The following is a 16,048-nucleotide window of genomic DNA, read 5'->3' as shown; positions in this document are numbered from 1 at the left end:
ACAGAGGCCAATTAACGAGATCTACTACATACAGAGAAAGCCTCACACCTATTTCAGACAGCAGCCCCTCCATTCACACACAGAAGCCTGCAATCTGATGGCTACACAGTGAAGACAGGGAAATCCTCCCAATGTTTTTCTGTTATCGGAAAACAAGCTTTTTTCCCCCCTCCTGCATGTGTTTTCCTATCCTTTGTCTTGCCTTTGGAGAAACTGATTCCTCACCAAGCTGAGAGTGAATCCTGAGAGTTCCCAAAAGCAGGTATAAGCCACTTTAGCTGAGGCTGATGTGGGCTAAATTACCCCACCTTTGCAACAACTTGCTAATTCAAAAGAAGGTACTGTGGCGGGATTCAGAATGTCACTTTCTTGTCAAAGAACCAACAGCAGAAATGCTAACTGATACTGTGGACTTTCTAACATTATTGCACAGACTGGAGAGACTCAGTTTAACACACAACTAGCTGACAGCTGCAACAAAGCTCCAAGACACTCTATGGCTGCTCACTTTGGTGAATGTCCTTCATTCTTAAATCCTAGCCCAGCTCTTACTGATAATACCTCTTGGATTCAAATTCCCTTTGTGCAATTGAGGTAATCTGTACTTTTCACAGCTCAGACACCAGTCTCTCACATACATTATATTAAAGCTATGATTTGTTGTGTCAGGGTTCATACATCATGTAAAGCAAAATTTACAATTTACACTGATTGGATTCAAGTAACATGTCAAATATTCTGTGCTAGAATTTTATCACCTTCCGTGAACCAATCCGTGCACTGATGAAAATCAAGAATTGTTACAGAGTCATGAAATTTTATGCAGGTTCAGAGATGTAGTGAAGGATAGAAAGATGACTGCTAAAAAGCTCTAGAAAAATCAAATGCCCAAAAATCTCCAGAAACTGTAAGGACTGCCCTTGCTCCCATTGTGCAGTCAGCCACCACAGTTAAGCAAACCCAAGCACATTTCCCAATTGCAAGGTAGACAAACCATTAGGCACATCTACGTTTGTCACTGAAATGGGAGAGAAGCATTGCCCAGCCAAGGGCAGCCCCACAAAGCAGAAAGGGATGGATGGTTTTACTACCTTGACGGATGGAGACGTATCTGCCATTGGAAGCCATGAAAACGACTTGTGGGTGACTCTCTTCCAGATCAAAGAGTTCGTCTTTGCCCGGCTTGGAGCTCCTGCCAGATTTTAGAGTGCCCGTAGGTCCCACTGGTGCTAGGTATTTCCCATTACAATCCTTGAAGGCCAACTTTCCTGCCTTGAATTCCAGGGTATAACCTGAACGGCGGTCCGGCTCCTGGACCAAGATACCATCGTTGCACAGGTAGCGATTGTCGCAGGTTCGTAGGCAATACTTTTTGTCCTGGAAGGTAAGAGTGATAAGTGAATCCACTCCCCAAGGGATATTGCTGTCAATAGAGATCTCATCCTCTTGGGCACTGAGGTGAGCATATCTTCGCCTGCTAACGCTCAAAAGATTAGCTTGGGGGTGGATGGCCAAGTGTACAACCCAAAGCTCAGTTTCAGTAATGGTTTGGGCGAAACAGGACAACCTGTCTTCAGAACCACCAAAGAAGCGCTTGTATGGTTCTGACTGGAGCGCCCAGCGTCCATCTGACTGAGTGACAATGATAAAACACCCGTCAGTTTCTGGCTTCTCAGCTTCACAGGAGACTTTGCCATCCTTGCTGGCAGACAAGTACCGACCTAGATGGCTCTTTAAAAAGACCACCGAGCTGTCTCCGTCCTGTTCCAGGCTCCATATTTGCTTCCTTTTCAAACTCGGTGCCGAGGCATTGATTTTATACCCAAAGTGCTCTGCTGTTAAATAGCGATTATCAGAATTGATTAAGCCAAACTGGATCTTCAAGGCCTGGTGGATCCCATTGGTTGGCATCTTCAGTCCAGACAGCAAACAATCCTAAAGATTGAGGTGAAAGTCAAGTTTTCCCAGTTATTAATAGGTACGAATGTATGCCCAGCCTCACACTTGAGGAATCTGGATTAAAACAAATGAGCGTTTACATCTCAATCAAAGCGCCAGGGTGACCTGCAAATGCCCTAGTTCCAGGTCCGGCTGCAGCAGCTTTTCCTTCATCTAATCTGCAGCCCATAAAACCAATCTTGTTCATTACTTTTTCCCCGCCCTCCACACCTCCTTGAGCAGGCAGCATTGCTCTCTCCTGCACTGCTCACATTAACTTCTCCTCCTCCTCCTCTACGCAGCACAGCAGGGATGGGGGGGGGGGAGTAGGCACTTAGCACTGCACCAGCTTTGCTTAATTAGCACAGCTAGGATTACAAAGCTTTCAATGAGCTGCCAGCCTCCTGTAACCAATAGTGAAGCTTCTACATAAAAGCCACAAGGAAAGGGGGCTGACAGGTGGCACAATAGCCTTTTGATCAGCCGTGCTCTTCAGTGGAATTTTGTATTCTACAACAGTGGCGTTCTGCACTATAGCTCCGTCTCTTTTCCTTTGCAGTCTCAGTATCTCTAAATGTTTCATAGATTCCCTACCTAACTCCTTCTCAGGGCTATAGTATCTTGCAACCAAACCTGCTGCCTTCCTAGTTGATTTTCTATGTGGAGGATTTATTCCTCTTTGTCTCTATGTAAAGTTACAAGGTTCTCTGATTCCACGTGGTAGGTCACCTTCCAGCTGGATGCCTCTTTGGTCCAGCTTCTAATCTCCTTAACAATTAAAAGGGCCTTTCTATTAATGTAATTCTTTTATCCTCCTTCGGAGCCTTTGCCTCCATCTGTTAAGTAGCCCCAAATCCATAGCTTTTTAAAAAGGGAAGTTGCAAGATCTACCTAAAAGTTGAATCAGGGCAGTCTATAAAGCCAATGGAGCCAGCTAGGATGGCAAACCCAAGTCTTGAATAAGTAAATCTCAAAGAAATGCTGTTTAATTTAAACATAAAATCTCAGAATCTGCTAAAGCAGAAATTATTCAAAATACAGAATGGAAGCTACATCAAATACTATATTTATGGAGTTGCTATGAAGCAAATTCATGGCATCTAATCAATCAATCATCTGCAATGGGTTCCAACTTTCCATAAGGGAAAATGCGACTGCTTCTTTAGCTAGCAGATCCCAAAATATCTGGCATTTCTCCTAAGCTCCCAGGCTAGCTGGTTGCTTTCAGGTGCAACAAAGGAAGTCACGTTCCCAGATAGAAAACAAAAAAGCACCCACCTGCTTCTAGGTTGAAGAGGGCAAGGGACATGCGCCTTCCATTTTGCCCTTTGTCTCAAATAGCAAAATCACTTGGCCCACTTCATTAGTTGCTTTTCCGCCCCTTCCTTCCCTCTGTATTCTCTGCATCCTTGGAAAAATATGCTTCTCAGATTAGAAAATCTGGGGAAAACTCTAGGGATATAAAGGTGGGATGGGGAATTGGTCGAGGCACAACGTGAGATGGGGGTTGAAATTGGTGGTGAGATGCGAACAGGAAAATTACTCTTGGGCAAGGTTTAAGTAGGGCAAAACAAGCAATTCACTGCTTGGGTGCTGCATGAGTCTAGATAGTGGGGAGTAATGCTAGTACAGACAGTCCTCAACTTACAACCATTCACTTAGTGACCATTTGAGGTTACAACAACACTGAAAAAACTGATTTACAACTTCACATTTACAACTGTCACTGTATTCCCACGGTCACATGATCAGAATTTGGGGGCTTGGCAACCGGCATGTATTTACAATGGTTGCAGCATCCTGGGGTCATGTGATCACCATTTGCAACCTTCCCAGCAGGCTTCTGAGAAGCAAAGTCAATGAGGGAAGCCAGATACAGTTAACAACTCCATGACTCACTTAACATCTGCAGGGATTCACTTAACAGCTGTTGCAAAAAAAGAGGTAAAATTGTTTCTGACTCAATAACCACCTTGCTTAACAACAGCCATTTTTGTCTCAATTGTGGTCATAACTTGAAGAAACTTTCTATTAGCTGTATGGAATTGCAATATATTACAGAAGTTGTATAAAACATCAAATTTCCAACCCATTCAAGGAGACACTGAAATGCCAAATAATGGCCTTAGAGACCCCAGTGATACACCAGTACTTTGCCACAGCCTGCTTTAGAAACCCTTTTAGCTGGACAGGAGGCTTCAAATAACCCAAATCAATAAATGAATAAAATCATCTTATTTTTGCTACAATGCCCCTATATAATTTAGTAAACTTTCCCTTCCTACAAGTGCCATCAAACCAGATAACTTTGCAGCTTGTCAAATTCAGCAGATATTTCAGTCTTCAGATAAGAAACTTCTACAGTTTCTTTTTCTTGGGGATTTTGTGAAAGAAGCTGCAGAAGGAACGAAGAATAGTGGACATTCCTTTTTAAAAATAGTAATGTTTAAGAATGATGAATATAGGATTGATGTCATACATCATGATATGGACCGTCCTTTGGTTCCAGTCAAAGAGCACAGACTGACCCTTTTATAACATTCTCTAATAGCCGACTCTAGGATAGGTGGATAACGTGTCAACTCAGCCTCTGCTCATAATATAAATATATTCTGCCATCATCTTTTTTCAGTTGAGTGCCTGATTTCATTTCACCCCAGCCCATGTTTGAAATAGTCTTAATTCATCCTTTATTTATTAAATTTATTTGCCACCCATCCTGAGTTGTACAGGTGCTAAAAGAGTGTTTTTTCCCCATTATTCCAACTCAGTCCACCTTAAATTGTGCAAAAACATGCCATCTCTTAAGATAGAGGGAAACCTGTGATGAAAGTGGGGGAAGATATGGAAAAGTGGGGGAGATCTCAGCAATTGTACCACAGTTTCCAATGGAGATAGCACATTCCAGAGGGAAACACATTCTGGAGGAAAGTCCAAAATAAGAAACTGCACAGTCCTGAACTGAATTGGAGAGGGAGGAAAAGGTTCAGGATAGCCACACCCTACAATCTCTCAGGATATATCTATCAAGTTAGAAGGTAATACCTTTGGTCTGGCAAGAATCTGTCTATTAGGTTTTAGCAAATAAAGAATTGGACTCAGTTGGATTTCACTCCATGAATTGGACTTGGGTTTGATATACAGTAGCTAGATAACTGGTGCCTTTATCAACTGCTGAATTGTTACCTATCCAGCCTTGCATCAGAGGAAACTCATATCTCCATGAAGTTTGCTGTCCCAATAACCAATCTTTAACAATAGTAAAGGCCCCGATACCAACTTCTATAAATCTAGCAATTCTGCACTCTACATCAGATGGGAATTTGAATTTGGCAGGAGTGCTTATTAGAGCAGAGTTCCCCAACCTTTTCGGCTTTGCAGACTGGTAAGGAGAGGAGGAGAGAGGATGGTTCCATTTGCATGAGCGGTGGGCATGTGTGCCCACTGCTGGCACAAATGGAACACATGTGCACGTGCTCACCCACTGCTCATGCAAGTGGGGATGCACCCGAGAGTGCACTCACCCACTTCCGGGGCCCAGTTCCGAAAGCTCAAGGCCAGGGGTTGGGGACCTTTGACTAGAGCAGGGGTGTCAAACTCAATTTCATTGAGGGCCGCATCAGCATTGCGGTTGCCTTTGGGGGCTGGGGGGCTGTGGCCAGAGTGGGTGTGGCCTACTGGGTGGGTGTGGCCAGCTCTACATCGTTCGATTCAAGGGTGCCTGTGGGGGCCTGGGCAGGAGTGGGACAGATCTGAGGGTCTCTGGCAGAAGGGGGTGGGACCGGGGCAAGTGCCAAGGCATGGTCTACTGGAAGAGCCTCACTGCCTGCTGAAACCCGTCCACCGGAGCCCATCAAGCCGGATATGTGAAGTAGGTGAGGGCCATTTGCTGGCCACTTCCAGGCGATGGTGCATTTTTTCATTCCTCACAAAGGGTGACACCTCCCCAGCATGCACCCAGGGGGCGGGGCCGACGCAGCAGGGGCTGGTTCCTCGCTGTTTCCAGATGGCCTTGTGGAGCTAAGACTGAATGCATTTCAGCATAGATGGCCACTACAAAATTGTACATTGGTTCCCCTAAGATGGCAGCAAAGAGATTCTCTGAAGCTTTGAAGGCCAAATCTAGCAGCTTTACCTTCTCTTCTAGCACAACTAAGTCCCTATCAAACTAGCAGAAGCTGGTCCTTCTAAGGAAGCACTAGTGAGCTGACTCAGCCTCACCAATATTTCATTGTTCCTCAAGGGCAAAGGGAGATTAACTGAGAGTTACTACACAGCTTTCCTAATTAGGAAATGCCTACTGCAGTAATCTGTGTGTGGTTCAGGATATGCCCTTTCAAACCAGAGAAGGCATAAACAGATCCTGCTAGTTTACCTAACCTGTATCTTTCTAGATGGGAGCAAAGAATATGTATCAGGTGACCCACTCCAGGAATTGCTCCCCACTTCATTTACCACAGAACGCTTCTACTTCTAGAGAATGTGGTTAAATGGACAGAACAATTGTTCCAATCATTATTTCACTAAGCCCCATTTCCTAATACATCCTGGATGTTGTGGATACATGAATTTCTTCCATAGATCAGATCCAGTTCCAGATTTCTGGGATATCTATATATAAAGAAGTATTCATTTGCATAAAACCAACATTTTCCAGCCAACCTGCTACATGTTCTCCAACAAGTTTGCCTTCATTTTTTTCTAATAATCTAGCTGTGTACTCTTACAATCTGAATTTTCATTTCATTTCCTGGTTACAAAATGGAAAAACTAGTTTTTGTTCTTGATAGATTTAAACAATTTGTCTTTACGTATGTAAAATATAAGCAGCTGTAGCTAAATTTATTGACTCTTTTCATTCTGGAACTAACAGGAAATGCCTCCTGCACGTGTGAACCAAGTACTTGCAGAATCAGTCCTGCAGCTGTAAGTAGGAAGCCTTTGTTCTGACAAATGCCAGTTCCTCTGCCTCTGCTTGAAGGAAACCACAGATACTTCCTCTAGCCCTGTCTGTTTCCGTTCTTTAATCTTTTTCTCTTGTACAACAGATTTGGAAAGGCAGCTACATATTCTGTTAGACTGCCTTTTCAAAATGGTGGGTCAAAGAACAAGGCCCACACCTTCTAACCTGCTGCTTTCCTCTACAGCAAATGGTTGGAAAGTTTCAGAGATCTAAGACTCCTTTAAAGCAGGAAAAAGCAGAATAGATTATTAATAAATAAAATTATTTTTGTCTCCTGGGGTATTTAATCTCCTTTAGCTCAGCTGGAAGATGGTTCCCCTCTGAGTGTTGCTGGCAGTGCATTCATTTAGGCCAGAGCATAGTCAATTTTCTGCAGACAAAGAATAATATGGGAGTCCGTAACAGGAGCCTCATAGCTAGCTCAAGGCTAGATGACAGAAAAGTGTTAGAATTAACTATGCTGCACAGTACAGTAGATCTTTGCTGCCATTTTGTGCTCAGCTGGTAGCCAGAAATAAAACCAGAGAAAAGCTAACCTTTAATTTCACTCAAGACTGAGTAGCTTTTATCTTACCAATAGGGTTAGTCAAATTCATTTATTTTCCATTGTTTTCATATACGTATACGTATACATGTACATGTATACGTATGTATGTATGGGTATATATATGTAGGGGTGTGTGTGTGTGTGTGTGGTTTACAGGTGCTTTATGTATGTTTCATTTTTAATGTGTGCCAGTGTGCTTACAGTAAAAAAAAATGACAATAAAGGTTATCTTATCTTAATCAGAACCAAATCCAGACATCAAATATTTAACACAATTGCGTGCTTTGTGGAATCTAGTAGATGGTGAAACAGAATAAAGCCAGATGACATCAATAAAGGAGAATGTTTGTAGCTCTGGGCTGAACTACTATGGGATCCTTGGTGCTTTCTGAGCTTGGTTGTTTTCTTGCAGATGGTTCATTACCCAACTACTGATGCACTGAAGAAGATACCTAGCTGGGTAGTAAAACGTCTACAAGAAGACAAACAACTTCAGAGAGCACCAAGGATCCCATAATTTTATCTTCGTCTTCACAAAGCTTTTCCAACCTGGTAACTCCATATGAGTTAGACTTCCCTACCAGGATTGGGAACATTTTTCTTGGTGGGTTTTTTTTCCCTACTTTTTCCTAAATTTATGCTTGAGTCCAGTGTCAAGACTGTACACAGTTTTCAGTTTACATTTTGTAACAGATCTAAAAACTTGGTTTAAAAAAAAAAACGGAGGGAGGATAAGATTAAATAAAATTGATGTGAATTGTGAAGATAGCTTGTCAGTTTCATCTACCCGATTTTTTTCTTTTTGTATCCCTCCCCCTCTGTGCTTGTGTCCTGAATCTTTTGACTGGACTCTTCTGCCAATTTCTTCTTTTTCCGCATTCTCATTTTCAAATCTAGGTTCAGAAATAATTCTATGAGTGCTACCCATAGGTCATCTTTTCCCTCATTTTCGCCATTGGAATGGACTCATGTCTTGTGACCTGCAATCTTCTCAAATCACACTTCATTCATTTCCCCTGATCTCAGTTCTGTTCCTGCACCCAGGAAAAGCAGCCAAAAGCAATGAGCATATGTGCTTCAAGCAGAGCTGCAGATAATGACATAATTTGCTTAGACTCTGTATAGGGCTTGTATGTGTTATATTTAGATGAAAGAAAGGCGAGTCTGAATTCTCCAAAAGGGAGGACAGACAGGGAAAACCTGTGTGGTATCTACTTTCCCCATCTTATCAACTTGGGTTGCCAATTTCAGCTGAAACCAATCTTAAAGAGACTCCACCCTCACCTAATAAATGTACACATGACACAATTGTATGCACACTACGTATGAATGTTTATATTTACCTGTCAAAAGCCGTACACCAAGAAAGGGCAAGGCCAGGATGGAGAAAAAAAAGGATGCTCATTGAATTACTGATTAAAATTAATTGCCTGTAAAATGAAGGGCCCATTTACAAAATTAAATCTGCATACATCAGTTATTCTGTCACACAGAGAAACATTCAAGTACAAACTCTTTTCTCTTTCTAGGCCTAGAGGAAGGAAAGGAGAAAATTCAGGATTTCGGAATATTTCTTCTGGGGGAAGAAATAGCTTCCTTTGGGGGTCAAAGAAAGAGAAAGAGGGAGAAATTGGATGGAAATAAGATTAGACAGGAAGATAATTGGATGAAGGAAAGCAGGTTAGGCATTACAAAAAAGATTCACTAACTTGACCAAGCAAACAGCCTCTAAATTTCAAAAGCATCCATCCATCCATCCCCTTTGCTAAATTCACATGGAATCATTTGGGGAAAAACGTATTCTGTTAAGTGAATTGCTGAGAAGGGATAAGCCCCAGAATTATCTACAGGATGGATATAAGGAATATTTATCTGGCCAATAAAATTGCTTGGATTTGTTTGGAGCTGGTCTCAAGTAGGCAGATCTCAATCCTCTCTATCTGCTTTACTCAACCCACAATTACAGTCAATACTTGTTTTTCGCAGAAGTTCTATAAAGTTGCTGCAAACACTGAATAGGAAAATACTTAACCATTGTTCCTACAGGAAGCCCAGGGTTAGGTTCCTGCAAGCTTCTGGTCGTAACAATTTTGTAACCCAACCAATACAGTAAGAGAGCTTGCTTGGCATGGCGGTTAAGGCACCAGGCTATGAACCGGAAGATAGCAGGAGCAATTACTCTTGGTTGAGCTTCTTGTCTGGACTACCTCGCAGGGCCAACACATTATGAGAGCTGAAGCAAGAAAGCAGTGCATTACCTTCTTCAGCCTCAGCGGTGAAGGCCCACATCAAGTGACTCAAATGTTTTGCTACATTCTACATCATGGGTGTCAAACTCATCGCGTCACCTGATGTGTCACGACGTATTGTGACTTTTTTCGCATTGCCGGAGCTGGGGTGGGCACGGCCTCTACATGATGCGACTGGCCCGCAGGCTCGCAGTTTGACACTCTTGTTCTACGTGTTCAGAAATGGCCATGAAAGTATTGCAAGTACAGGTAGTCGTTGACTTACAAGCACAACTGATCCCAAACTTTCCACTGCTAAACAAGACAGTTGATGAGTTTTGTCTCATTTGACAACCTTTCTTGCCAGTTATTAAATGAATCATTACAGTAACGTGTTAGTAACACAATTGTTAAATGAATCTGGCTTCCCCATTGACTTTGCTTGTCAGAAGATTGTGAAAGATGATCACATGACCTCAGGACACTTCATCCATCATAAATACATAGCCAGTTGACAAGCATCTGAATTTTGATCATGTGACCTTGGGGATGCTGCAATGGTCATGTGAAAAAACGGTTATACACAGGGCTTTTTTTGTCATAGAATGCCCAGAACGGAGTTCCGGCACCTTTTTTGGATGGAACCTTATAGAATAGGGTATGACATGTGTGAGTTACGGCACTTTTTTTTTTTTTTTTACAAAAAAAAGCACTGCTTATACATCACTTTTTTCAGTGCCATTATAACTTCGAACAGTCATTAAATGAATGCTTGTTAAGTCGAGGACTACTTTTATTGATTTGAGGATTACAAATAAATGTTAGCCATTAGGCAAATTCACAAATACGGAATCCTAGCATAATGAGGATTGACTGCATTACTCTTCCCAAGCAAGTGCTTCCAAGCTGCTTGCAGAACAGCCTCCCCATTCCTTCATTTGCCCCTTCCTCAACCTTCTTCCAGGTTTTATTTTAAAAATATGGATAGCAGGTAGATGGGTGGGTGGATAATGGGATCTATGTTATACTAAATATGTGGTACTTATAGGAGCTTACGCCCAAGTCTGCAGAGTAAGAAATTAAGTCCTTATTATTACGTATGCTTTAAAGCTGTACAGACTTCTGCATTCTAGGCCAAAGTGATTAAAAACACTTGGGGGGGCACACATATAGCGGGTCTAGGATAACTCACTGTAGCTAACTCACTATGGGACAACTCGCCATGGCCAACTCACCATGGGACCACTCTTTGTAGGACAAGAGTTACACTAATATCAAAGTAATGGTGGAATAGAATTATTAAAGAGAGGATGCCAAAGGAGGGACAAAACAAAGTATGAATCACAAACATTAAAATATTTTTTTAAAATTATTTTAAATAATTGAATTGTTGAATTGTCCCACGGCGAGTTGGTCATGGCGCGTTGTCCCATTCCGACATAGAGCACCTGTCAGGGGAAGTGTGTTAAAGCAGTAGGAACGTTTCCTGGATTGGCACAGCTGCCCTTTGCAACTGATGCACTAATTCTTGGAAGAGACCTGTCTGGTTTAGGGTACTTCTGATAGATGCTACATATATGACTGTGCAAGCTCACTGGATCTCTGCACCTTCCTATTATGGTCTATACTCTATTCGCTGGGACTAACAATGATAATTTTATATTGCCTAGAAATGATAGTATAATTTATGTCCATAATATAAATATGAATAATTTCCACAATAAAAAACCCTCCTCAATTTAAAATTATAATATGAAACCCACTCCAATATTTTCTTGTGCTTCAAAAGCACAAAATTGGAAATTATCATGAATTCTTCAACATAAGCTATAAATATTTTACTCATCTGCTCTTAGGGATTTAGAAGTGACATGCCTTCCAGTCACAGCCTGTACTGATATTTCAGGTCCAGCTTAGTCTGGGGAGGGACATCTAGGGAAAGACAGAAGCGATACAACTAGCTTATCACCTCAGAGAGATGCCTCTAAGGAAACTAAGTCTGCAGGGCAAAATTCCACCCAGGACAATAATTTTGCAGCCAGAATTTCAACTCCTAGAAATATCTATCTTATACTTCTACCTGATATTGATTTAATTCTCATTATTCTAGGCAATTTCCATAATTATAGAATTTACACAGTCAACTATTCAACAGGTGCACAGTTGATTCATGATAATTTTGTAGAAGTGTAACTGATGTTTAATTGATGTGTACTGGTACAATTCACAGTATTGTGAAATTACATTTCTATGACTTTCATGCCTGTTTGTAGAACAGAGCAATAAACATTCAGAAAATTGTAGTCATATTGTTATTATTGCTTAGGATATCTGAGCAACATATCTACAGTTATGTATTAAGAATTTCTGATACCTAATGGGAATATTTCAACTATCAAGCCTTTCTGTTAAAACCAGGGCTTTTTGTTTTGTCATAGAATGCCTAGAACAGAGTTCCGGCACCTTTTTGGGATGGAACCTTGTAGGGTAGGCAAGGCGGATTGTATGATGTGTGTGAGTTCTGGCACCTTTTTTATATATATACAAAAAAAGCACTGGTTAAAACACAGCTCTGATATTTATCACTCAATAATTTTCCAACTATTTTCTATGTACGCTCAAGTTACCGTTCTGTTGATCTTTCTGTCCTCAGTTGGTTCATTAACTCTCCATTTACTATTGTTTCATTGCAAAATGGCCTTTGGAAATGTTTTGGAATTTGAACTATTCGTATATGAAATCTTATGGTAGATCAATCCCAGGAATAACTGCAAAATTGCAACCTTTACAGTGGTGTGGAGTTTCCGTTTTTATTACAGCAATAGTTACCCCTTGGCCTTTGCTCTCATTGTGCTTATTACCTCTGGTGTGAAAACATGGTACTGAGGTATGAGGGTTCCCAATTTGGGGGGACCCCCTAGGACTCACAGCTCCTGCTCAATGGTCAGAGCTGAAGCTTAGCAGGCTATTGCATAGATAGCTTCAATGTGCCGATTCTGGTTCAGGAAGTCCTACACAGACCTTGCACCACAGGTAACTTCTGTTTAGATAATACTGTCATGTCCTATATACAGGGCTGCCCTTGAAGAACATTTGGAAGCTACAGCTAGTATAAAACAAAGCTTCCTCTGCAGAGATGGGTATATATATATTGGTATACTGAACCATTTCAGTGCAGAGGAAGCTGCAATGACCGCAGTTGGTTTCTAGGTACAATTCAAGCTGCTGGTTGTCAGCTTTAAGGCCTTGCATGGCTCCAGCCTTGTTATCTAAGGGGCAATGTTCTCCTGTATTCCTCTGCCTGCTGACCAGATCAAAAGGGGCCAGCTTCTTCCAGGTCCAGCCTTACGTGACAGGCATCTCATAGGGCCTCAGAAACAGGCATTTTTCAGTAGCTGCTCTCATAGTTTGGAACTCTTTTTTTTCCTGGAGAATTTGGCCTGCTGACCCTCCTGGGCTTTAGAAATGCTGTTATCTGTTCCCTCAGGATGAGTTCCACAGCAGAGAAGGAGGAGAAGATGCTCGGATGGGAAGTGAGGATTGCCAGGGCATATCTTCTGGCCCTTCCTGTTTCCTTTTGCTTCTGTATCTCTTTTTAATCTATTTTGAGATTCTTATCCATTCTTATGGATGCTTTTATTTTATGATGCGATTCTTGGTTGTATAAATATGAGATCAATAAAGTCCAAATATAAATACCTCCTTCCTTCCCCCTCTGCTCCCCTCCCCACTCCTTCCATCCCCTTTTCCCCTTCCTTCCTTCCTTCCTTCCTTCCTTCCCTCCCTCCCTCCCTCCCTCCCTCTTTTTTCTGTTCTTTAACTGTGAAGTACCATTTACAATTCTACTGCTGTGGTTTCCGTGAGCCAACTGTTAACATCAATACTGACAAATTATTACTTTTCTTAATCCATCTGTAGACTTGCTTCTGTGGGTGGATTTCATGTTCTACACATATATTGCACGTAATAAATTTAAATAATAATTAAATAATTTCATCAGGTCTCCACAAGGTGACTTATGTAGTTGCACCTTTTCTGTTTCTGTCCCATCTCAGGCTGGACATGAAATATTTGTGCCAAAGATGGTCTGAGGAATTAGCATTTTTAAATCCACAATAACGTTATCAGTTTTAAAAGCACTGCATTCACCATTTGCATTCTGAGATTACTAAATTCTTAACTTCCAATTCGCTAAACTCAGCTTAAAAAGAAGGTTTATTTTGGATGTGCAACACTTACTAATCTGAAAATAAACAGTACATTCTTGAGAATGCTCCAGAGCATTTTGCTTCTCTCAGAAAATGTCAGACTTCCACTCTGAACGTGCCAGGTTGATAGTTTCCACAAGCAAGTTACTTCTGGAATTAGAAGCAGTCTGAGAACTTTTGAATTTATTGTTTATCAGCAAACAAGTGTATCTGGAGGTTGCATGACCTTGAAACATTTCAAAACTGCTTCCAGTTCAGAAGATTAACTTCTGGAAACCACCAAACCTCCCCCAAATGGGACAGTCTGAAGGAAAATGTAACATTTTCTAGAATAGGGGTTCCCAAATGGAGGTGCGAGATATTCCAGGGGGTGTGAAAACTTGGATTTAGAAGTTTTGAAATTATAGTGTATATGCATAATTCGTTATTTTGAACTTTTATAAGGGGTGCAAGAATATATCTGAAGCATTCTAGGGGTGCGGGGTATAGAAAAGGTTGGGCGCCGCTGCTCTAGAATCTTCCATTTCCAGATCTATACAATTTTGCATATTTAATTAAGTGCTTATTCAAACGGAAACATATGTTCTTTGTAAAATACAGGACATGTTCTGTCTGTCCTATGTAAACCCTGTTTGGATGAAAATCGAAGTGAGCATTTTGAGTGTTTTGCTGGAACAGCTCTTCCCCCCCCCCCACCTCAAAAATATGGCATTAATAGACTTGCAGACTTGCAATATGACAAGGAAGGCAGTAATATAAGATGCCTGGTATAAACTCCTATGCAGTCATACAAACTAAGCAAACTCGGCATTTGTCAGCTGCATTAGAGTGCAAAGCCTATCCTCCTCAGCTAGCAGGGGAACAACAGTCTCAATAATATTAGGTAGTGGGAGGCTGGCTTGGATTCTGATTTCTCCTTGAAGGAGTAGTTCAAGTTTCAGTTGATACCAAGTGGCAGATATTGTTGCTGAAAATAGGTCCAGCGGATTGGTTGCCTAATAATTTTTTCATGCTTGAGAGCATCCATTTTCTGCAGCGGCTCCATTTACAATTGCCTGGAACTGGCTGGTTTTCTCTCTGAAGGCAGGTATAGGTTACCTGAGCAGCACAGCTACAGTTTAGTGTAACAGACTCTTGTTAAGGCTTAAGGCAACCAAGTGAATTCTGTAATTGATACTCACCCTGTGGGCGGTTTTTCCAAGCATGCCGCGAAGACAAACGGGACTTGGTGTCCCATCTGGATTGCCATCTTGCAATGGAAATCTGGCCCAAAGGATTAGAACGGCAGGAGAATGAGAGGAATGTCATTCTTGGTTCTCTGCCACCAAGGAGTGTTCCTACCTTGACAATGTTTTGGCCTCTGTATGGCTGCACATTCAAAAGGACTCACTGGCTACAAACCGAGTAAACCAATCTTAGCAGGAAGCTGGTCATTACCTCTTCTGCTTCCTCTGACCACAAAACTGTTTACATTATAACTTGACAGAATCAGTCATGATACAGAACATTAAGCTATGTCTACACAGCTTTCGCCCTTCATTCACCAGGGCTTTGTGTGCCGTGAGCAATTACTGCCATCTTCCTCCACCACCTTTTGAGCTGGCCAGCACTTCTTCCAGCTGGCCAACAGAGGAAGAGCTAAAATGGCAGCTTGCCGGCACCCATTCTCTTTTTTTTGTTCTTCCCTCCACAGTAGGGAACAAAAATTGTGTGAAACCCCAACTGGCTACCGAGTGGGGAAGCAGCACAATTTGGAGCAGTTTGGAGGCGAGGGTGGAAGCTGCAAGGTGCAACACTTTGTTGCTATCTGATGAGAGAAGGGGAAATTCCAGAACCAAAGAATGGGAAATCACACACAAACACACACACACACACACACACACACACACACACACAACAGCTCAAAAGGAAATTGCAAAACTATCTTTGCAGCATTTCTCTGGAAGAGCTGGTCTGACTATCTCAAAGTAGCAATTTATGCAGCACATATTATGCACTTAGGAGGATTGAATCTATACAGGTTCACTTACGGTCACCATAATCTGCGAGCTGATCCATGCTTTCCTGGGCGTAAGATGGGGGTTACCTCTGAGGAAACAGATACAGGACCACAGTGCTTATTTATTAAGTTGTTTGATTGTTCCCAATCTAGGTTGTGCAAACA

General features: G+C 41.7%; 1 protein-coding gene across 3 annotated transcripts in view; it reads right to left on the bottom strand.

Annotated features, from left to right (window-relative positions):
• The window catches only part of FSCN2 (fascin actin-bundling protein 2, retinal), a 48,600-nt gene extending 33,367 nt beyond the window's left edge, over window positions 1-15,233 (bottom strand). The window contains exons 1-3 of one of the 3 annotated variants that reach the window (XM_039346595.1): window positions 15,066-15,230; window positions 3,217-3,390; window positions 1,092-1,935 (exon numbers count right to left, since the gene is read on the bottom strand). In XM_039346595.1, the coding sequence (XP_039202529.1) occupies window positions 1,092-1,911 (820 nt within the window). In that variant the 5' untranslated portion in view covers window positions 1,912-1,935; window positions 3,217-3,390; window positions 15,066-15,230. Of the gene's footprint in view, window positions 1-1,091; window positions 1,936-3,216; window positions 3,391-15,065 lie in introns of all 3 variants that reach the window. The other 2 variants (XM_039346586.1, XM_039346601.1) reach the window with 2 other exon arrangements.
• Between the last annotated feature and the right edge of the window lie 815 nt (window positions 15,234-16,048).

Source organism: Crotalus tigris, unplaced genomic scaffold (genome assembly GCF_016545835.1).
Source record: "Crotalus tigris isolate CLP2741 ecotype Arizona unplaced genomic scaffold, ASM1654583v1 scf7180000017551.9496454, whole genome shotgun sequence".
NCBI classification, from domain to species: domain Eukaryota; kingdom Metazoa; phylum Chordata; class Lepidosauria; order Squamata; family Viperidae; genus Crotalus; species Crotalus tigris.
Note: the sequence above shows the minus strand (reverse complement) of the source record. Positions and strands in the feature narration are given on the sequence as shown.